We start from the raw sequence: 23968 nt of genomic DNA on the forward strand, positions 1-23968 counted from the left end.
TCCGTCTGCAGCAGCTCGGTGACGAACAGTTCAGTGTTGGTGCTGAAGGAAAGATCCAGGAGTCACAACGACAGGAGAAAGTCATTTAATTTATCATCCTGATGGACAGATAGATAGACAGATAGACAGACAGACAGACAGATAGATTTTTTAAACAATTTGTTGTTGCTATTTTCTGTAATTTAAGAAAACAGGGAAAATGTGTGAAATAGCAATTCAAAATATATTATAAAATGTTTTCTATTTTTACAGTTAACATTTAATTTTACTTATTTTCCTGCGTTTTTAACAAGTTATTATCTGTAATTTAACAAAACAAAGAAAATATGTGAAAAAATTATTTATGTGATATAACAAAAATAGAAAAATAAATAAAATTAAATATTAATTGTAAAACCAATTAGAAAAAATGTTATATTTTGAATTGTTATTTTCCAGATTTTCCCTATTTTGTTAAATTACAGATAATAACTTGTTAAAACTGCAGAAAAATAAAATTAAATGTTAATTGTAAAAATAGAAAAAAAAATCACAGAAAAAATTTTAATTTTAAAAAACATTTTTAAAATATTATATTATATTTTGAATTGTTATTTTACAGATTTTGCCTGTTTTGTTAAATTGCAGATAATCACCTGTCAAAATCACAGAAAAATAACTAAAAGTAACTAAAATTAAATGTTAGTTGTAAAAACAGGAAAAAAATCTATTTTTTTTATTATTTTACAGATTTTCCCTGTTTTGTTAAATTACAGATAATAACTTGTTAAATTCACAGAAAAATGAAAAGTCAAATCTTTGTCTGTCCATTTGCCTCTTGTCCACAGGTATACTGATCGATTTAAAAAAAATAAATAAATAAACACATCCCTTCTGCAGGACAGCCAAAGCAGAAAAAAATCGACTCCGGTTTTCAGCTTTCATGGAGCTGCTACAGCTTCAGCATCTTGTGCAAAAAGCAGCTTGCATCAGACCTGCATGTCAGATGTCCAGGTGAGGGTCTAACCATCATGTCTTTTATGTGCTGCAGTGTTTATATTCTGGTTTCTCGAGAGACTTTTAAAATCACTACACCAAGCAAATCCTCATTTTTCTGTTCTTTTATTTGGTTCTTCAAGGTTGAATAAACACAGCAGTAATGTCAGAATCCAATTTTGTCACTCAGTCAACAGAAATATATTTTTCTCTCACACACACACACGCAGTCTCTGAGAGAAACTTATGAGGAATGGTAACCACAGGGAATGATCGCTAATAAAACTGCAGCAAAATGGTAATTTCTTCTGGAACAATTGCCCTGAGACAGTTTGGAGACGGCATAACCAATCCCCACTAAATCCATTAAAGCAGGGTCTGGCTCACTTTATTGCTCAAATGGTTATTATCTATCAATTTAGCGATTCATCACCAGCTGGAAACTGTAAAACATCAGTCGGTTCATCTGCCGCAGATGATCAATCAGTGAGTCAAGGAAGGATGTGTTCAAATCAGAAATTAACTTCCTTCCTTCTCACTAAGTTCCTGCTGAAGAAGGGCTCGGATGCATTTTGGATTCATGTGAGTCACTTCAGAGGCAGATATGACAGGAACATTAAAACCAGACTGACACAGCAGAGGCCTAATTCCCCAAACTGCCTCCCTGATTTATAACTTTATCTCACTCCGAAGGCTTTAAAGTCACAAAGATGTTCTTTGGAGTCGAGCGGTGCTTTTGGAAAACAAAGCCAAGATTTGCATCTGTGTTCCCCGAGGGCTCACAAAAACATCCAGTGCGCCAGAAGACGATAATCCTCACACCGAAAGATAGACTCGCTCTCGAGCAGCGACGTATTGCTCTGCTGCAGCGTGATGAAGAGAATCATGATGTTTCAACTCGAGGTACCAGTTGCAGCGGAAACCTGCCGTAGCACAAAGTGAATGTGAAGTGTGCAGAGTGAATCCAAACTTCTTCAGCTCTGCAAAAAATTATCAAAAAAGTGCATTTTTTGCTGAAGTTATACTGTGAAATGATAGCTGAAGACTTTGTGTGCATGTGTGTGTCGTGCAAGAAGTAGTAGAGAAGTATTTTTAATGAAATCTGCTGCTTCCAGATGATTATTAGCCTCTTTTATGGCACATTTTTTCATACTAAGGCACATTTATTTAATGCAGGGGAGTCAAACTCATTTTAGTTCAGGGGCCACACTGAGCCCAATATGATCTCAAGTGACCAGTAACATCACAGCATAATGACCTATAAATAACCACAACTCCAAATTTTAACTTTGTGTTCATGCAAAAAGTACATTCTGAAAATGTTCACATTTAAGGAATTATCTTTTTACAAAGCATTATGAGAAAAACAAGTTCAATTTCAGCAATATTGTGCCTCAGTTTATCATTTACACATTACAACTTACAGATCACAGCGTTTCTACAAAGGAACAAACATTTAGTCACACATTTTGTCAAAAAAGGACAGATAACAAAAACAAGACAAAATATCACAAAAATGAGACATAAAACAACGGGAAAATGTGACAAAACACGAAACAAAACAAAAAAGAACAAGTTAGGCAAAAAAAGTTACAAAGCGACAAAAAAATGGACAAATGACAAAAATGAGACATAAAAGGACAAAAGCAAGAAACAAAATGACAAAAAGTAGACAACGCAAGTGAGACAACAAAACCACAAAATGACACAAATAATACACAAAACAATGAATAAAGCAAAACATAAAACAACAAAAATAGGACAAAAAACACAAGTGAGACAAAAAGGAAACACAAAATGACAAAAACCAGAAACAAAATGACAAAAACATGAGACAATCGACAAAAGTCAGACAAAACTAGTTCTGTTGCTGTGCAAAAACGAGAGAGTCCTGTTCACTTTAATGTTTGCGAGAACTTTGCAAACAAGGAATCTGTTCTTGTTTGACTTTTCCTTGTATAAATTTGGGTGTACAGACCATCCTGCTAAACCTAGGGAAGAAGTAAGTGTTTGTAATAGTAAAGGGCCCAAAGGTGCACTAAGCTGGCAGAGCTGAGAGAGATACAAGCTACGCTATTTTTTCCATTATTAAGGTCATATTTGTTCAACAGTGACCTCAGAGTTATGCTCCGTCTTGTCAAATCCTAGCTATCTACATCTACAAAATATTCAGAATATTTCAACAACATAGCTTTGTTATCTTGGCAGTAAAGGGACTCTTAACATAAAGTAGTATCCCCATAGAATGAAAATAAAGTCACATATTTCATCATTTGTCATACACTGTCCATCCAAAAAAAGTCGCACACTCTAGTATTTCAGTGGACCGCCTTTAGCGTTGAGAACGACACACATTTGCTGTGGCATCGTTTCGATAAACTTCTGCTATGTCACAGCATTTATTTCTGTCCAGAGTTGTATTAATTTTCTAACAAAATCTTAAATTGATGATGGGAGAGTTGGACAAAGTCTTCTCTAGCACATCCTAAAGATTCTCAATGGGGCTGAGGTCTGGACTCTGTGGAGGTCAATCCATCTCATGCTCCCTGATCCACTCATTCTCAATGTGAACCCCATGAATCCTGGCATCGTCATCTTGGAACATGTCCATGCTATCAGGGAAGAAAAACTCCATTGATGGAAAGACCTGGTCATTCAGTATCTTCAGGTATCAGCTGACCTCATTCTTTGGGAACATAACGTTGCTGAACCTGACCAACCCCAGATCATAACCCAAACCCCCACAGGCTGGTAGACACTAGCCATGATGAGGGCATCACTTCATCCACCTCTCTTCTTACCCTGATGCCCCCATCACTCTGGAACAGGGTAAATCTGGACTCATCAGACCACATGACCTTCTTCCATTGATCCAGAGTCCAATGTTTATGCTCCATAGCAAATTAAGTGTTTTTTTCTGATTAGCCTGACTGATCAGTGGTTTTCTTAGATCTACACAGCTGTTTAGTTCCAATCCGTTGAGTTCCCTTCACATTGTGCATGTTGAAATATTCTTACTTTCACTATTAAACATAGCCGTGAATTCTACTGTGATTTCTTATGATATGATTTTACCAAACGTTTAAGTGTTCTCCGAGCACAATCATCCAAGAGTTTGTTCCAACCACATTTGTTCCTCAGAGATGGTAGTTCACCACTATCCTTCAGGTTTTGATAATGCGTTGGATGGTTCTGTACGGATACATCCTCAGTGATCTGTGTGCTGGTCTGATTGGAGGACTCGGAGTGACAACATCCACGGCAACATCAGCGGCAACGGAGTCGCCATCTTTGAATCGGTTCATGGTACCGCCCCCGACATCGCCGGCCTGGACCTGGCCAACCCGACCACCCTGCTGCTGAGCGCCGTCATGATGCTGCATCACATGGGTCTCCATGACTACGGCAACAAGATCCAGATGGCCTGCTTCAACACCATCAGAGACAAGAAGGTTCTCACTAAGGATCTAGGAGGAAACTCAAAGTGCTCAGAGTTTACAGCTGATATCTGCCGTCAGTTAACCCAATTTTAGCAGTTTCAGAAATCTCCTTAGTTGTTTTCTTTGCTAGATGCAGGCCAATAATTTGACCCTTCTGAAACAGATCAACATTCTTTTCATGACCACAGGATACGTCTTCCAACACGGTTGTTTAGCTGGAACATATTCATCACTGCAGTAATTATCCAGTAACTGTACGCTCTTGCTTCACACAATAATATTGGAATTATCCAGCCAGATACTGATTCTGAAGAAGAATAATGATCCAGAAAGCTCTGACCCTGCAAGCTGACAGGACTGGTTCCCTAAGTTTGTTAGTATTTTCAAAGTGGAAACCTTCAGCTGTTGTGTTTGCTGCTTATTTCACTCATTAGGTGTCTTCTAGAATCTAAAAAAAAAAAAAAACACCATATGGACATGCTGTGAAGGTAAAAGAAACTGGATTAGCATCAGAAGGATCTTTGAGGTTTCCATATTCAGTCAAACATCAATGACGGTTAAAAGAAACTGATGCTCACTGTTGGTAGTAGACAGAACCCAAACTGCAGAGTCTTCCTGTCAAAGCCACTTTCTATAGGATAAACTCCAAGCTGACTTGAAGAAAAAGATAAATGGAGGCCCTCAGTGGCTGCTGGTGTTGAGAAACAGTGAGTATTTCTCCCAGCGAAGAAGATCCATCTTCATCAGTTAAATATGTTTAGGACTGATTTGATTTCCTCCAGTTTGTTACTTCATATGCTGCACATTACGGCACGGTATTTCAAAATTTTTACTTTTATACGAGAAGCCATCCAAATTCATCTCTGGGCACTTTGTCATTTCACTGCTTTCCCTTCCCCCTGAGGTTTGGAATCACATTTAGCTTCGCGAATAACTCAGGCTGATTCCTGTTTAGATTCTATATTATCAGACTACAGCAGGTATTCTGGCACTCGGCCATTTCTGGAGGAAACAGCTGGTTTATTGCAGGCTGGCTTTTCCTTTCTAACGCCTCCTGGGACACGCAGCGCTGCCTCCTGTGCACCTTGCTGCTGCTGCTGCTGACATACACTTCTTTCTTTGCGCCAATTTTCGCAGCTCTTTTGCCGGCAACCAGAACATCTGCCTTGCCTCTAAATTAGGGAGTGTATTTATCAAATGTCTTGCGATGAGAATACTGATTCGGGTTCCGCTTTTTGCCTTTGCAAGTCGAGATAAATGACAAGGTCAAGGATATGGAGATATGTACCCCCTTTTCCATATCAATATTCATTAACTATCTGGCAGGACATGAAGTAGAAAATTAATAGTTTGTGTGAGTAAGATGGTGTCTGTTCTGTCATCTTTAACAGGATAAATTCACCTTGGGGGTGTTTCCAACTAAATGAACACAAAGAAAAGTTCATTCTTCTTCATCATTCGCAGCCTGAGAGGCCTAATAAACATGAGTTGCCACCTGCTTGCACTCATCTCCTGGTGCAAAGCTCCGAGGGATGGCGAACAGTGCTGTTAAAACCTCACAGTTAGCCTGTGGGAAATTGGTTTGGTTTGTTGTTATTCCTGCAGCTCCAGCTGAATCCTATTATAGATCGTTTTTAACCTCCTCCTCCCGAGGGCCCAAGTAGGGAATATTGATTGGCTTACACAAAGAACCCACTCTGAGAGAAAAAAAAAATGAAAAAAGGGAGGAAAAAAAAACTAATATTGATTTTTGACAGTTTGCTTATAATTAAACAGCGGAATCACTAACGGCAGCGGAGGATCAGGAGGATGTGCAGCAGACAGAGCAGCTTTTAGCATCAGCTCATATTAGAAGTCTTTCCCTGGCAGCTGTGGTGTTTAATAAAGCAGATGTGCTGTAAAACGTGAGCACTGAGGCCACATATTGTCGGCTGTCAGAGACATTTACTGACATAAACAGAGAGAAGAGCCAGTAAAAGACAGAGGGAGGTACGGAGGATGAGAGGATGTAAAACCAGCAGAATTAAATGGGAAAAGATTAGAAAAAGATTAAATCTGTTGATTGATGTTTGGTGACCTCTGCTGTTTAATAGCTGCTAATGCAACCACTACAGAATAAACAATATACATTACCAGTTAAAACCTTCTCATTCAATGCTTTTTCTTTATTTGTACTACTTTCTACATTGTAGATACATACTATAAGACATCATAACTATGAAGCAAGATGTATGGAATTATGTAGCAAACAAACAATTGTGATTGACTCTAAATATATTTTAGATTCCTCGAAGTAGCCTCCCTTTGCTTTAATGACAGCTTTGAACCCTCTTGTCCTTCTCTCCATGAGCTTCATGAGGTAGAACCTGAAATGGTTTCACTTCACAGGTGTTCCTTGTCAAGGTTCATTTGTGGAATTTCTTGTCTTCTTAATGGGGTTGGGACCATCAGTTGTGTTGTGCAGAAGTCAGGTTGGTCCACAGCTGACAGCCCTATTTGACAACTTAGAATCCATATTATGGCAAGAACCAATCAGTGAAGAGAAACGACAGTCCATCATTACTTTAAGAACTGAAGGTCAGTCAGTCCAGAAAACTGCAAAAACTTTGAATGTATCTCCAAGTGCAGTCACAAAAACCATCCAGCTCTCTGACCAAACTGGCTCCCATGAGGACGTCCCCAGGAAAGGAAGACCAAGAGTCTCCTCTGCTGCTGAGAAGAAGTTCATCCGAGTCTCCAGCCTCAGAAATGTCCAGTTAACAGCAGCTCAGATTAGAGTCCAGATAAATGCCTCACAGAGTTCTAGTAGCAAACACATCTCTGAACCAATCAGGCCTTTATGGTCCAATAGCTGCTAAGAAACCACTACTAAGGAAAAGCAACAAGCAGAAGAGATTAGTTTGGACCCAGAAACACCAAGAATGAACATTAGACCAGTGGAAATCTGAGCGTTGGTCTGATGAGTCCAAATCTGAGATCTTTGGTTCCACCTGCCGTGTCTCTGTGAGACCAGAAAAGGTGAAGGGATGGTGTCTACATGCATGGTTCCACCGTGAAGCATGGAGGAGGAGGTATGATGGTGTCGGGGTGCTTTGCTGGTGACACTGTTGGGGATTTATTCCAAACTGAAGGAACCCTGAACCAGCATGGCTACCACAGCATCCTGCAGCGACATGACATCCCATCCAGTTTGGTTTAGTTGGACCATCATTTATTCTCCAACAGGACAATGACCCCAAACACATCTCCAGGCTGTGGAAGGACTATCTGACCAAGAAGGAGATGATGGAGTGCTGTGTCAGATGACCTGGCCTCCACAGTCACCTGACCTAAACCCAATCCAGATGGTTTGGGATGAGATGGACCACAGAGTGAAGGCAAAAGGACCAACAAGTGCTCAGCATCTCTGGAACTCCTTCAAGACTGATGGAGAGCCACTTCAGGTGACTACCTCATGAAGCTCATCCAAGGGTGTGCAAAGCAGTAATCAAAGCAGAGGGGGGCTATTTTGAAGAATCTAAAATATAAAATATGCTATTGCTTTTATTTTTGCACTTTTTTGTTGACTACATAATTCCACGTGTTCATTCATAGTTCTGATGCCTTCAGTGAGAATCCACAATGCAAATAGTCTTGAAAATAAAGAAAAACCGCTAAATGAGAAGGTGTGTCCAAACTTTCGACTGGTAGAGTATATAAGATCTATTTATCTATTTGTTTCCCAGAAATCAACTCTAGAGAGAACGCAACAAGTCCTTCAACGTCAACAATAAAATTGTTTTTCGTCTCGCAAAAGTCACCTCTAACCTTCAGATCTTATCTTATCTTGTCTTTAAACAAAACGAAATTAATTGTTTTCTCAGTTTTCACTCTTTTGATTCAAAGTATGAATCAGTTTATTTATTTTATTTAACCTTTATTTCACTAGGTAAGTTATTTGAGAACTGACTCTCATTTTCAATAATAACCTGGCCAAATTTAGACACATTTGGGTGATTTTGAACCAATTTTATGTCACTTTCAAAAGTTTTTGACTTGTTTTATACAGATTTTGAATAATCTTGGACACATTTGAGCCATTTCAGGCAAATTCAGACCAATTTTATGTCACTTTGGACAGTTTTGTATCTTAACCAATGTATTTTAAGGCATTCTTGACATTTTTTCTCAATTTAAATTAATTTTAAATCATTTTGGACAAATTCTAATCATTCTGCACTGTTTTTAGTAATTCTGGACAAGTTACGAGTCACTTTTGACATATCTCAAGTAATTTTGCACATGTTGCAAGTCTGTTTGGTTAGTTTGTGTGTAAATATGGTTATTTTATGTCTCACTCTGGGCATTTTGCATCTCTTTGTGGTCATTTTGGACAACATCTAGAATACTTTTAATATTAAAAACCAGCTTAAAACTCCAGAACTCTCTGCTAATATTTTAGTTTTTGTAATATTTGGTATGTGGTAAAAACAAATATTTTACAAAAATTTTAAAAACTGAGTAAATACCTCATCTCAGAAATGGACAAATAGTTTTGCTTCCACCCCGGAGGGTTGGAGTGCTGCGTTGTTACGGTAAAGTCAGTCATTTTGTACCTATTATGGGTTACATGCTATCAGTAGGTGTGATGAAAAAAATCAGAGACTGTTTATGTTGAACAATCAAAAGTGAAATAAAGACTTCCTTCTTTAAATTTGATTTTAAAAATGTAGATCTGATAAACATAAGGTCAGAAAATGAAGGAACTTGATGAAAGCGGTCATAAAAAAATTTATTTGTCAAATTCCCAGAAAGGCCACTGTGTTTTATCAGTAATAATAAAAGACTATTGCTATGAGTATTCCTGCAGTTATTCGAAAACAAAAAACTGTCTGTTTTTGCTCCATTGTGGTGGGAGCTTCCTCTCTGACTCAACAAGACTTTTCCTTTCATTTCCGCAGCCACTTAAAGTGGAAAACTGTTCAGAACAGCCATTATTTCCCAGCAGCAGTGGTGATGTCATCGTCCTGGTGTGACCATAGTTACGGTTGTGATGACAACTACAATAAGATCCCATCCACCAGAGAGCATGATCGTTTGATTTAGATCTGGCAGGGTGAGACGGAGGGCAGGACGTGGCCTTCGTCCAGGGGATTTCCTCAGCTTCTGATTGATTCTTGTCCACAGAGCTCAGAGACACATCGACTGAGGAGCTGATGAGAAAACAAGTTGGATAAATGAGACAGAAAAATATTGCTGTCTTTGAATAATGGAAAAAATACAGACAAAAAAAGATATGACTGCTGTTTCTCTGCAGCTTTTTACTCTCTTTTTCTACATCAAGATGACAAAATGTGTCTTTTTTTTTACATATATGCATTTTTCAAAACCTAAAAGTGAAATAACGCACAAAAGTGAAAACAAAAGCTGATTTTTTTTAGATTTTTTTCAATTTTACAAATATTTTGAAATGCACCAAGTTATTAACAATATTGGAAAACAAAGAGACGTTCCACATATTTTGGATATTTAACTATTTCCATGTTGCCAGACTTTTTCTTTCTATTCTGCTCATCATCTGTAGCAAGACATTTCACCATGATGGATGTAACATCAACAACTTGCTCCTCTGTTCACTGTTTTTGAGCCATGCTGCATTTATTATATTCATCCAGGATGATTGCTTTTCCTGTCACTCTCCCATTTTCTGTTTTGTTTGTGTCATTTTGTGTCTTATTTGTCTCACACTTGTCATTTAGCAACTTTTTTTTTCATTTTGTGTCTCCTTTTAGTCATTTTTGCATCTTTGGGACAGTTTTGTCTCTCTGTGTTCACTTTGTGTCTCTATTTTGTTGTTTTGTGCCTCATTTTTTGGATTTTACGTGTTGTTTTTGTTGTTTTGTGTCTAATTTTTGTCATTGTGTGTCTTGTTGGTGCCATTTTGTGGTCGCTTTGTCTCCACATACTGTAGATATTTGATGATTTCCGTGTTGAACGCTTCTACTAACGATGGTAGCAAATGACATGAGCCTGCACCTTTATCTTTATAAAATAAGTTTTGAGTTTTAATTTCTTGGTCCACATTCCCACATACTTACAGTTTCAGTTCTTGTCTTCCTGCACCCAAAATGTTAACACCCACGAGGTCATCTGTTTAAAGCTCCTGTCCCTTGTCAACAAATTGCTGAAAGCCTTGCATGTCCGCAAAAGTTGCTTTTAGTGTTTCAGCTCAAAATACCACAAATATGTTTCATTTCTGTGTAACCCGGGTAGATAACCTCAGGTTATTAATAATGTGTTTTTAGCCAGTATTTTGAGTTAGTTCCTTAATTTGCCTTTTCTCTCAGGAGAATCAGTACCTTAAACTGGCCACAAGGTGGTAGTAGAAGGCCGCTATCGTCCTTTAGATTGAATTTGATAAGTTTCCTTAGTGCGCGAAAAAGTGTTCGGGGTGGTCATCTTACCGAAATACGCCATCTTTTCTTTCTCTTGCCGCACCCAGTCCTGTGTGGATGCTACGCTGGAGCTAGAGCTGGATTTACTCAGAAAACAGACCATAAAAGAGGTATTTAGACACTAAAGTTAACTGCAGAAGTTACGGAAGTAGACGAGAATCATCAGACGTCTTTGAACCACGTAGAAATCGATATTCCGGTGAGTTATGGGTGTTCTTCAAGGTTTTACCGTAGCATGCTAACGCTAGCAAAGTGAAGCTAAAAACTGGAAACACGAACCCCGTAGTTTGTCTAAAGAAACAGCCGGGATAACTTTGATAGGAATTAAATGGTTTCCCAGTGACATTTGTTAACTGTTTCATGTGTTTACTGAGTTGTATGTTGTTGCTACTTGAGTAATTTGCTGTGTAAAATGAAGGATCTCCACTCGATGCTGGCTAGTTAGATGCTGCATATGTTCAAATGCTAGAGTACATTTCATGCGGCTAGACTGAGTTACTGAGTCTTAGTATTGTGTTGAACTGCAAAATGTGTTGCATTATCGGCTGTAGGCTGAGGGAAGAATGCATTTAAATTCAGAAGGTTATATTGTCCATCTATGATATGTTGTCGTGTTATGTGTACAGCCTGTTATGAGCCAAGAATGGCAACTTTATTGGAGTAAATGTATTGGACACTTACTATGGATTGTATGAGTAATTGCCCTGCACATCTGTGTAAGCTGTGCTTTTTTTTTTGAGGACTCTCTTCCGCGGGACTTCGATCTCCATCCATCTGCCACTGTGTGTTGATGTCCATCCACGTCCACATCTCCATCTCCATCACGCTGGGATCGGCCATCACCTCGTACCGTCTCATTGGACATTCATTATAAGGGGGAGGTAGGATTTTTTTCACTGAGTGCACTCAATGTTTTTTTTGCTGTATTGTTTTGTTGTCCAGGAGTTTTGGTTTGATTTTCCTGGCCGGCCAGTTGTGGGTGAACAAAGACGTTTTTATTCTTGGAACTGTTGGTGGATTAAATTGTGATTATCGTGAACTGTCACTGGATACAGTGTTTTGGTCGTTTCAACATTCATGAATTCAATTTTGTATGTGGGTTCAGTATATTTTTTTCCTAAAATTCACAATCTGTTGTCAGTGTGTTTTTGGGGTGACTGTATTCTTAACAAAATTCCTTCCCGAACCAGAATTACACATTAAGGTGTTTGAACTGAAAGGGAGGGTTACATCTGCATGACTGTACAACTCTTGGTTTTAGTTTTTGTTCTAAATGGGTTGTTTTGGTGTCTGTCGCTTTAAATTCAGCTGAGCCGTTGACTCCGCCCACCTCAGGAAGTAGCTTGACATCACTGAGCACAACATGGAAGCAAACACGTGACTGAAGTTACAACTTTCTAATGCTTCTAACTTTGTCACTGAGGATCATTTGACATGGAAATATCCCAGAATTCACAGCACAGTCGTTATGTTTAACTGGTGTACGTGGTGAGTTTAAAATAGGTATTTTAGCCGGTTGTTGGTTAACATATAGCTTTAATGGACTGCATTTCAGTCACTATTTCACACTTTTTCCATTGTCTGACAACATAAACAGATAATTATGTAAATGAGAACAGTTTAATTGAGAAATTGAATGCATTGCAATGCGAAATATGTGAGCACAGGGAGCAGGAGAGAAGCTAACGGAGCTGAGTTTAGATTGAACTGAAGCTCAACAGGAGTCATGAAAAACACAGTTAAACACCCAGTCCTTGTTTACTGGTTTAAATTAAAGTTTCCACCATCTCTGAATGTCCCTCAGTGTTAGGGTTTCCACAGAGCTCTGACCTGTGGACAGAACATCAATGCTAATGTTAGCCCCATTAGCCACACAATATGCTAACACTAAGGATATTCCTCATGTTATGGGGGTTATTTCCATCAAAAATTAAAAGAATCCGCTGAGTGTTCAGTTCCTCAGATGGTGGCAGTGCATGAAGACTCTTGTGTTCACTCTTGCAGCCAACAGCAGAACATTTGGAAAGTTTTGCTCATGGTTCAGATGTTTCGGAGTTTAGCAGAAGCAGCTGTAGAAAGTAAATAAACCTGGTGGACTGAGAGACAGCTGCTCATTCTGATTGGTTCACCTTGAAGCAGTGAGGAGGTGGAGCTATGCAGTGTGTTCATCGAAACAGAAAAGACGTTTTTACTGGTTTGTAAACCCGGGAGGTTGGAGAGGGGCTCGAGGAATGACAGTAGTCAGTGTCTTCACATTTTCATAGCTTTAATTTTACACATACAAAACCCCACCAGGATGGATTTTCAACACGAGACCTTTAAGCTAATTCAAAGCAGCTCAGCATTATGCATAGGGATATAATATTCACACGCTAAATATGATTACATTGTCAACAAATCAACCATTCAATTCATTTTATAGAAAGTTACTAGCTTCTGCAACAGGGGTGTCAAACTCATTTCAGTTCAAGGGCCAAGTTTTTCCTTTGTTTTAGTGCAAAAAGTACAATTTTGAAAATGTTCACATTTAAGGAATTTTTGCAAAACATCATGAACAACCTGAAATTTCTCAAGAAAAATAAGTTCAATTTCAGCAATATTATGCCTCAGTTTATCATTTGCACATTACAACTTCCAGATCACAGAGTTTCTACAAAGACACAAACCATTTAGTCACAGGTATTTGGAACTGAATGATGTAGTATTTTACTTTATGATGAAAATGACATAAGTCAGACAAGAAAAGACAAAAAAAACAACAAAAATCAAGATAAAAATGAGACAAAAACGAGGCACAAAGCGACAAAAAAATGGACAAATGACACAAGTGAGACAAAAAAGAAACAAAACAAAAATGAGACAAAAGAACGAATAAAGCAAAACACAAAATGACAAAGATAAGACAAAAAACAATCGTGACAAAAAGGACCACAAAACAACAAACACATAAGACTAACAAAAAAAAGTCAGACAAAAAAACAACAAAAACAAGACAAAATATTACAAAAATGAGACACAAAACAAAAAAAGAATAATGAGCAATCTACTGTTTTACTTTATGAGCAAAACAACTTGCTATGGTCTTACAATCTCCAGTTAACGTCTTGTCTGTAATTTTTACACTTTACAAAGTCATCCTGCGGGCTGGATTAAACCATCTGGAGGGCCGGTTTTGGCCTGCAGGCCGCATGTTTGACACCCCTGATCTACAAGGTCAAACCTACAGGTCTAGAATTTCATACAGCTGTGGTTGATAAGATGTAGAAGGTATGTGATGATCTGCATAGTTCCGCCCTTGTTATTGCTATAACAAGGGCGGAACTAAAAAGTTTTTGGAGCCATATAGTTGCAGTTTAGGTGCATCGTAAACAAACAGATTTCAAAACAACCCTCATGCAGACTTCTGCTATAAGCTACTCCATTTGCCAGATTGGTAAAAATCCCATAAAAAATGTTGAATGTTTAAACTGAGAACATTCAAACTGCATCCTGATTCATTTCCTTATTTAGAGCTTGCAGTTGTTCCACCTCCTCAGACATTTTCATTCACAGTTTGTTTTTTTAACGAGTCTGTCTCACATTTTAATTGTAAACCACAGGTGGAGTTCAACAGGAGCAGCATCATTACTGTTATTAGATCCACCTGTGTGTTCCCTGCAATGCCCAGGCAGCAAACACTTAACAGGTGAGAGAATTTAGAAGTTATGATGACACTAAGCTGCTCCGGGGAATCTAAGTTCCTCTAAGGACACATAATTTGTCTAAATCTTTCCCTTAATCCAGATAAAAACACAGGAAGTTCTGTGTTTTTACAGCCGTGACATTATTGCTGCAGTGTGTGATTAGAATTTATCACTTTTCCAGTCAGCACAGGAGGTTTAAGCTTGAAGTTGCAAAGAATCACCAGAAGAGGTCAGCAGTGGTCAAAGTTTAAGTGTAAAGGCTGCAAAGTCATCACATGCATGATCATTTTTCAGCATTTTCCTCATTCGTTTACTAAAATCACATCCACAGCTGGTTAATACTCTCCTCTTTTGTTTAAAATGCTCAAATTCGGCAAAGACAGAACACAGGCGTTTTGAGCAGATTTTCAATATATTTTAGTGGCTATTATCAGATTTTCTTAAGTTAAAGTTACTAATATGCTATTATTGTGGTCCATGCAACTCATAGAAAACCTAATTTGAAGTCATCAGTGCATAAATGTACAATGCAGTAGAAATATTTTTAAATAATGGGACCTGAAGAGTTAAAAATAGTTGTTAAAATAAATGAAAAACAGCATTTTTGCCTCATTTATTTAAAGTATAAAAGTTAAGACTGTTTTTCTGCAGAGAAGTCTTAATATGCATGTTTTTTTTTTTTAAAGAATCAAACTCTCCAGAACACACTCACTGTGATGTACATTGTGATCCCAGATTGAATATTATGATACTGACGGTTCCTCCATGTTTCTTGCTGCTTTGAATGCAAATAACGCCTGAAGTCTATCTGCACATAAATGTTCCTTTGTGTTTAATATGAGCTCCTTGTATTCCCAGGTCCGGTGTGTTCCTGCACCAACATCACTAAGACACATTCCTATGCACATGATGATGCCGTGATGTTAACCAGACGTCCAACCCATCATCTAATATTGTTACAAATAGCCTCCCAAATAAATCACATTTTCCCCATTTGTGCCTCTGGATCATATACATGGAGCATCTGTCTGTACATAAGAATGCAGAAAATCTAATTCCTCCAGTGTTTGCTGTGTCACATGCTGCGTCTGGCCTCCTGCATGTGGACCGTTTCATTTTACCCCTGTGGGAATTGAAAACAATCACGTTACAGTGGAGCAGATAGAATATTTTTTGTAAGATAAGCTATGAAGAAAAAATAAATAAATAAATAAATAAATTAATTAATTAATTAATTAATTAATTAATATATATATATATATATATATATATATATATATAAATAAAAAAAATTTATTTATTTATTTATTACATATATATTTTTTAATATATTCAACATGTAATTTAACATAAAAGGGAAAATCTGTAAAATACCATCTTAAAATTATTTAGCATTTTTCAATCCTTAATATTCATACACATTTTTTTCAATCTGTAAAATATATATATATATATATATAAAAAAAATATTTTTGCTAATTTCCATTTTTTAGAAATATAGAGTTTTAATTTTAATTGTTTCATTTTACATTTTTAAGGATTAACATGTATTTTTCACTTGTGATTTTAATAGTTTTTATCTTAACTTACCAAAACAGGGAAAATCTGTAAAATAAGTAAAAAATTATTTTCCATTTTTCAGTCCATAACATGCTCTTCTTTTTTTAAATGAAAAAAAACCTAAACTTTCAAATAATGTAAAATATCTGTGAAGTATTTGTTTTCTTCCAGATTTAAATACAGTAAAAATTGTGTATTTTTACAGTGAAATACAAACGAAAGATTTATCACTTCTAAATACACAGATTGCCAATGTTATTATTGACAGGTGTAGAATGCTTTTGGACAGTTAACATGTAAATTTATACTTTTCACCTATTTTTCCTATTGTCTGTAATTTAACCAAGCAGGTACAATCTGTAAAATACAAATTTAAAAAAAAGATTTTTTAAGTCCTTAACATACTGTTTTTTTCTTTCAATTATGTCAAATATCTATTTTACTGATTTAAATACAGGAAAACTGTAATTTTACAGTAAAATTTAAAAACAATCCGGATTTTTGATGCATTTATTTACAGCTTTTTTGAGGGTGGTGGGAGGGGGTGTAATACATTTTTTTTACTATAGTATTGCTATTTTGCCCCATTTAAGAAAACTGAGAAAATAAGTAAATTATTTAAAATACAGTTACAACTGTTCATAAACATATTTTTTAACAGTGTACAATAGCTAACCTGCATAACACTTCTACACCTAAGATCAATAAATTCTGGTCTTCAAAATATGGAACCATATGTGCATGACAATCAGTTTTATAGCTATGTTTTTACTACGTTGCACATCCAGTGGTGCCCACAGCCTGGTCAGGAGGCTAACAGGTAAAATGGCTTCAGTCATCTCTTTGAAATTCCACACATGCCTCACGTTTCCCTGCATCCATCCCCCGAGGTTCCGTCCTTTATGGAGCTGGCAATTGGCCTTTATTGAGACGGTGAATGTTCATATTTCTGAGGAGGGAGCTGGGACATATTTAACTGCTTTTTGTTGTTTTATTTGAAATAAATTTGCACACCTGTTTTCCTGCATTTCCAACACTCACATTTCTGCACAGCTGCACCTGGGCGGGTACAGACAGGGCACCTTGGTGAAGCGTAAAAGGTTTTATTTGTTTGATTTAGCCACTTTTCCAGCCAGCTGTGCCTCCCTCTCCTCCCCTAAACAGCTCCCTAGTCTCGGTTGCGTCGGCCCCCCCCCCCCCCCCCCCCCCCCCCCCCCCCCCCCCCCCAGTCTGTCACAGCAGGCTCCGCTAAATCTGACGTGTTTTTCGCATTTCCTGCACCACAGACGCAGGCAGAGAGAGAGGAGTGTCGGAGGAGGGGAGGCAGCCAGAGGTATGTCCACGGGAAGTTGAGCTCAAGTGGATGAAACCAGGCCGTGCACCGAGCAGCAGGAGCCCCGTTTTTTCCTCTCTCCACCCACCGCCCCTCCTCTCCTGCGGCTGTCTGGACGCAGCGGTCCGGCTCGAACATCCCCACGATGCGCCGCGGCGGCATCTGGAGCCTCCCAACCCCGAGCACGGCGCAATGCAACGCTTCCAGGGAGCCCGCCGACACGGCTAACGGACTTTTCTAAAACCTCGGAGGTGGAAAGAGCCATGACGGACACATCTGGGGCCTTTGCTCGGCTGTTTTTCGCCAAGTTCGTAGCGGTTTCTTCCCGTGCGCTCCTGGAGGAGGCTTCCCGGGGCTAACGGTCGCCGCTGCTGCAGCTGCCGAGCTTCACTTTCTGGATTCAATCTGTAGCGTTTTTCTACCAGCGGACGAAGGGAAATAAAGAAATTCAGCCCCAGGAAAAGGCTGCAGAGGTGCCGAGGACCGCGCTCCCTCCGCGTTCGGAGGACCACCGGTTGAACGGAGGAGTTGGATGAAGAAGGTGTTTCTTCAGGAGGCAACATCAGCGCGTTTCTCCAACATGGTGGTGTTCAACGGGCAGCTGAAGATCAAGATCTGCGAGGCTCTGAACCTGAAGCCCACCGCCTGGTCCCTGCGTCACGCCGTCGGTCCCAAGACGCAGACCTTCCTCCTGGACACGTACATCGCCCTGAACGTGGACGACTCGCGCGTGGGCCAGACCTCCACCAAGCAGAAGACCAACAGCCCGGCGTGGAACGACGAGTTCACCACGGAGGTCCACGACGGCTGCAGGATCGAGCTGTCCGTCTTCCACGACGCGCCCATCGGCTACGACGACTTCGTGGCCAACTGCATCATCCAGTTCGAGGACATCCTGCACAACGGCAGCAAGCACTTCGAGGACTGGGTAAGACGCCGAGGAGACACCGATGTGGGCGTGGGAGAGTGTTGTCAGTGGTGCAGCCAAGAGTTCTGGACGTTTATTTGTCCAGTTAATCAATGAGTCAGCTTGTCAACATCAACAGCAGCTCAGAAACTCAGAAATATGCATGTATGCACAGATTGCAACCCAAAAACATGACATTTAGGTGTGCTGTAAGGGGAAAAAAGATATTACACCCAGTTATATATGATTACATGTATCTACACAGTGAATCCGAGGCTTTTTGAGGACTTCCACCAGCTTCATAAATAATTAATCACTTCCCAAACATGTTGATTAATTAGCTGCAGATCAACTAATTGATTAATTGGAGCTCTTGTCAGCATTGTTCCACCTCAGTGCTGCATTCAGAGGTGGAGAGGCATGAAAGTAAACGTCCACCTGCAGGAAATTATAAAGTGTGGAAGCTGCTTTTTATCCAAGAAAATAAGTTATTATCACGAGCTGTTGCAATAGCAAACTTTAAATTGAGAATAAAATGAAATTATTATCTTGTTATTGATGCAAAGTAACAGACAGTACTTCTAGACAGTTACACAGGATTCCTGCAGTTTGGCAAACATTTGTTAAATATGAAATTCAGTCAAAGTACAAATCTTTATGCCTATCGGCGCTGCAATGGATACCATGAACAAAAAAGTCTGCAAAGATACCATGAAAATCTAATTATTTAACTTTTTTCAACTCTTTTGCAATTTTTGTTTGTTAAAGAAACAAGAAACATGGATGGAGTAGTAATATAGTTAATCAGTATTTGAAAAGAAAAATGATGCTCTTTGGATATAAATCTTCCGTCGCTCACTGTTTTTAGCGTTGCAGCTCGAATACAACACTGTGCATACAGATTGTCTGTTTACTGATGCGCTTCAGCATCTAGAGCTGCTCAGATGTTGAAAATGTTTTGACAAATCTGCTGCTAAATCTGCAAATTTGAATGGGGAGAAGTTTTTGAAATGAAACAGGAAGGAATCCAGGTGACACATTTGCATCTTATCAAACTATTATCGTAAATATCTTAGCAAACACCTGCATAGTTACTCATTTGGCAGAAACTGAACCATATCATCCATCTTGTATGATTATGTTTCTGTCCAGAGAACCGAAACGGACTAAAACCTTTGACTTTTTAGCTGCTAAATGCTCCACTGACGGGTTAAATCATAGTGAAGCTGCAGGTGAAAGGGGTTAAAATGTTGGTCTGTAGGGACAATTGAGCTGAGTGTTGCTGTCTTTTACTAAACGGGGTCCTCGGTTTACGACGTCCTCAACATACGGCGTTACGTCGGAACTGGTTACATGGAACTAGTTGGCGAGCAGAACGGACGAATGCGTCATCATGCGGCGCTATAATACGGCTTTGTTTACATTTGCTGGTTGTGCACCTCCTTGGATTGTGCTACATTCGCTCACTTTTTGCTCTTCATTATGGCTCCCAAGCGTAAGTCAGACTCTTCTGATGGCAGTGCTTCGAAGAAAAGGAAAGCCTCTCCATGGAAGAGAAATTAGATATAATAGAACGCTCAGTTGTAAAAACAGTGCAACATATTCTGTTATTTTCTTGTAAAATGACTCATACATGTGTGAAAGTCGTTGGTATTCATGACTTTTCCGAAGAACTGATTGATATCGTGATGCACGTAACAGTTTGTTTACGTTTTCGCTGGAGGTCCGACTTGCAGCGAAAATCGACTTACGTTGATCCGTAGGAACTGAACTCCGATGTAAGTTGAGGACCCCCTGTAGTCTTAACATGCAGATAAATAGGAAAATATAAATTGGAAGTAATAATAATAATACATTTTATTGGTAATGCACTTTTCTTTTGAGCAAATTCTCAGTGTTACATTAAAGATATAAAAGGATAAAAACAAAACAATCAGGTAAAATAACAATAAAAAATTAGAAACTTCACAGCCACGTTTAATTAAAAACTTTGTTATAAAGAAAGGTCTTTAGGCCTTTTTTTAAAAACATGCACTGTCTGTGGAGCTCTCAGGTGGTCAGGGATGGAGTTTCTGTCTCCTATGGTGTGGCGCTTGGCTCTGTATCGTAGTGTCCAACATTTCAGCTTTATGTGCAAAAAGGTGTATTGTTCATTTGCAGTTACAGGATTTCTGTGAAGCAAACACTCCTGTTCTGCAAATGCACAACCCAAACCGCTGCACGGTTGCACTACAGATCCTGTTACTGCTGTCGTGCTCCTGTCACATGAACCAGTGACCCGCAGCAGAGCTACAGAAAGAGGGTGCGGTTCGGCCACATGCGCGATGCACCCATGCAGCACCGAGACGCTGCTGGTTGTTGTCTGCAGCCGCCGGAGCAGACGCATGTTTGATTATATTATTGATGAGGCCATCAGGTCCATTAGAGCTGCAGAGATGAAAGCGGAGCTTGCGGCAGATTCCTCCTGGCGGAAATCTGTTTTTCTTTTAAAAATGGGAGTCTTGTCAGAGCAGAGCTGTGTGGCGCTTCACATGCTCTGATGGTGAAGATTCAGCTGCTGATTAAATATTCAGGAACAAGATGAAAGTGACTCTTCTGTGTTGTTTTAAAGTGTCTCTGAGAGTTCTGGTGCACCGTGACAACGCCTGGTGAAACTTGGACGAGCTCATGTGTAAAAGTATACTTCAGATCTTTCCAATTTTCCTTAAATGCGTTGAAACTCGTGTCGGCACCTGATCTGTTGTCATTCATGTCAGTGAAAGGAGTTTCTGATCCATGGCTTCGCAGCTTTGCACCTTGTGTTTGTGCACGTTTCCAGACACTCCCATGGCTCTGGGCTCAACATGTCTTGACTTAATCGCGTCTTATGTCATCTCAGACAAAGAGAAACTAGATAGCATCTTGTGGGAACTGAGCGGCCGGTATAATTTCCTCGTGAGTGATGCAAATGTGGGCTTCTGTCTGCAGCCAAATGGCTTTTCATCCTCTTCAAGGGCAAAGCAGAAGCTGCTAAAGAAGCCCGTCTTCCAAAGCATTTCTGAAATGTGGGGGATATCTGTGAAAATGTCAGTGCGGATACAACAGATAAGGTCAGAATATCAGAGCATGATTTACTTACAGGCAGAGAATAGGCCGTTAAAGTCAATACAAACCTCTGTGCTGTGAAAATCAAAGATGGCGGAGGGTTATTGTTTTTCTCACTCTCACTGCTTAGTGCTGCCTTCATGAGTGGAATCAACGCGGTAAGTTGATTAGCAGTAGCCATGTGTTTAGATGCGGTGTTGTGGTGGGAAAAGGTTTGAACTCAGAGAGAAAACTGCTGGTTAATGCTGTATGTTTGGAGAATGTTTTTTTTGTGTGTGAAAGAAAAGCTATAGCAGGGAGCTGGGGAGCGATTCATCAGAAAAAGTGTTCCCATGTGGGTTTTTTCTTTCTATGACAAAAATATTTTAACAAAATATCAAAACAGTATACAACAGATTGGTGGCACCCCTTGTTGTGATAAATTATTATTATCTTAGAGCCAGAACAAGCTTCTTCAGCCTTTTCTCAGTTCTTTTTCATCAAAAACACTGAAAATATGGAGGTCTCAATAATATATTATTTATTCCCTATTTTAAGAGAAAACAATACAAGTACAGGTACAGCAGTACTGTTTGGACAGAAATATTGTAACAACATTGCAACTTGAATACAGTGCCGTACATTTAACTTCTTTGGTGATGAGCTTCAGCATCTGGAGCTACAATCTTCTTACAGTTTGTTCTCTGATGTCAAATATGGTTTGACAAATCTGCTAATAAATCTGTAAATTTGAATGTGGAAAAGTTTTGAATTTAAAATGAAATGTGTAGCAAGGTAACTTGGTGGCATTTTATTAGTAAGTAGAAAAGAACTCAGAGAGCGCAGCACTCTGCCAAGGATGCTCATTTCCCCATATGGCATTGTTTCATTTTTTCAAGTTTTCATACCTTTGGAACCCGCTGGCAGCTTTTGGGGTTCAGGGGGGTTAATTTATTCATTTCTGATTACTTGCTTTTCTCATACTCTCCCTGCACTTTCTGTGTTGTTAAAAACTTGATTATCTGTGAGAAACTTAGCAAGAATTGTTTATGAATATGTATACTACCAGTCAAAAGTTTGAACACACCTTCTCATTTAATGGTTTTTCTTTATTTTCATGACTATTTTCACTGAAGGTGTCAAAGCTATGAATGAACACATGGAATTATGTTGTATACAAAAATGTGAAATAAGTACAAACATGTTTTATATTTTAGATTCTTCAAAATTTCCACCCTTTGCTTTGATTCCTGCTTTCCACACTCTTGGCATTCTCTGGATGAGCTTCATGAGATAGAATCTGAAATGGTTTTCCTACAGTCTTGGAGGAGTTCCCAGTGATGCTGAGCACTTGTTGGCCCTTTTGCCTTCACTCTCTGGTCCATCTCATCCCAAACCATGCTAATTTAAATCAGGTACTGTTTTTGAGTTGCATAGCTTCAGTCCTGGAACTTTTTGATCAGCTTTTAATCTTGAATGATTCATTGACTGCAAAGGAGCGAAAGTGATGGAACCAGATCTTTCTGAAAAGTTCTGAGGTTTAAATGTAGAAGTACCACAGCAAAAATGTGCAGCACTTTTTCTCACATGACTAATTGCTCAGATGAAATACTTTCTCTACTGTACCTTCAGTGTCTGTGATAACATACAACAAGTAGCGTCATGTTGAATTTTGGCATCGACTTGGTACCAGAGTATCAGGTTTTGTGAGTTCCCAAGCAAATTAGAATGTTTTAAATATGAGCAGAACTTCTTATTTAGAACTTCTTATTTTGCTTCTGTTTGGACATCACTGGACAAGTCAGCTATTGACCATTTGACTTGCATGTCATTAAGATGATCTTATAGCTGCTTACTTTGCATGTTTGTGTGACGTTTCCAGTCAAAATCTAATTTTGATGCTCCATTTTCTTGGCTGTTTGCAGCTTTGATTCAGCTGTCTTTGCTCACCTTTGTGAAAATACGCTGGAGTTAGAGACATCAGCTGAATTATGAGCGATTTCAACAAAACAAAAGAGAAATATGTGAGAGATATAAATGATTAGAAGTGGACCACACAGAGTTGTACAGACTTTGGAGAAGCGTTTTCCTAACTCCGCCTGTTCCAGAGTCAACAAATAACAGTGTTTTTAAGAGTTATTCCTTTGAAATTTAAAGTTTGTTTCTCTCGTGTTCAGGGAAACTATTACTCTTCTGTCCAGGATAAAAGAACTTCTCATAAACTGTTTATGTCTGATGATATTATAAAAAGTCCTGACAAAACCATCCATTGATAAGAATGAATGCAATAGTAGACAATAAGAAAATTTCTATCAAAATTTGGCCACAAACCAAACAGTGAAACGTGTTTCTGAAGACGAAGCCTGATTTATTTGTTATTTTTGGGTTCCTGCTGGGTTGCAGAAAGTTCCCACACAACAGAAATTGTATTTTTTGAGGCTGTTTAAATGAACGATAATCAAGTTTTTTCCGTTGCTTTGCTGCGATGCTTCACGATATTTCCATCCGAGCTGAGCCACCTGTTTGCGACAGCAAAACGAGTCCTCCAGGAACAGAGTTTCCCTCAGGGACGC

General features: G+C 38.9%; 1 protein-coding gene, 1 long non-coding RNA gene and 1 pseudogene across 2 annotated transcripts in view; all 3 read left to right on the top strand.

Moving 5' to 3' along the window:
• The first annotated feature begins 4161 nt into the window (after positions 1-4161).
• On the top strand, positions 4162-4508 carry LOC111562819 (isocitrate dehydrogenase [NAD] subunit alpha, mitochondrial-like; annotated as a pseudogene).
• A 6355-nt stretch (positions 4509-10863) lies between these two features.
• Positions 10864-15526, top strand: LOC111562818 (uncharacterized). Its single transcript, XR_002745630.2, has 4 exons — positions 10864-11048; positions 11590-11730; positions 14449-14534; positions 15391-15526. It is a non-coding gene; the product is annotated as an uncharacterized LOC111562818 (long non-coding RNA).
• Positions 15527-17353: 1827 nt separating this feature from the next.
• The window catches only part of LOC111562817 (protein kinase C epsilon type-like), a 106889-nt gene continuing 100274 nt past the window's right edge, over positions 17354-23968 (top strand). Inside the window, exon 1 of the mRNA XM_023261554.3 lies at positions 17354-18353. Coding sequence (XP_023117322.2) covers positions 17958-18353 — 396 coding nt within the window. The 5' untranslated portion in view covers positions 17354-17957. The remainder of the gene's footprint in view (positions 18354-23968) is intronic.

Source organism: Amphiprion ocellaris, chromosome 16, assembly GCF_022539595.1.
Source record: "Amphiprion ocellaris isolate individual 3 ecotype Okinawa chromosome 16, ASM2253959v1, whole genome shotgun sequence".
Lineage (NCBI taxonomy): Eukaryota > Metazoa > Chordata > Actinopteri > Pomacentridae > Amphiprion > Amphiprion ocellaris.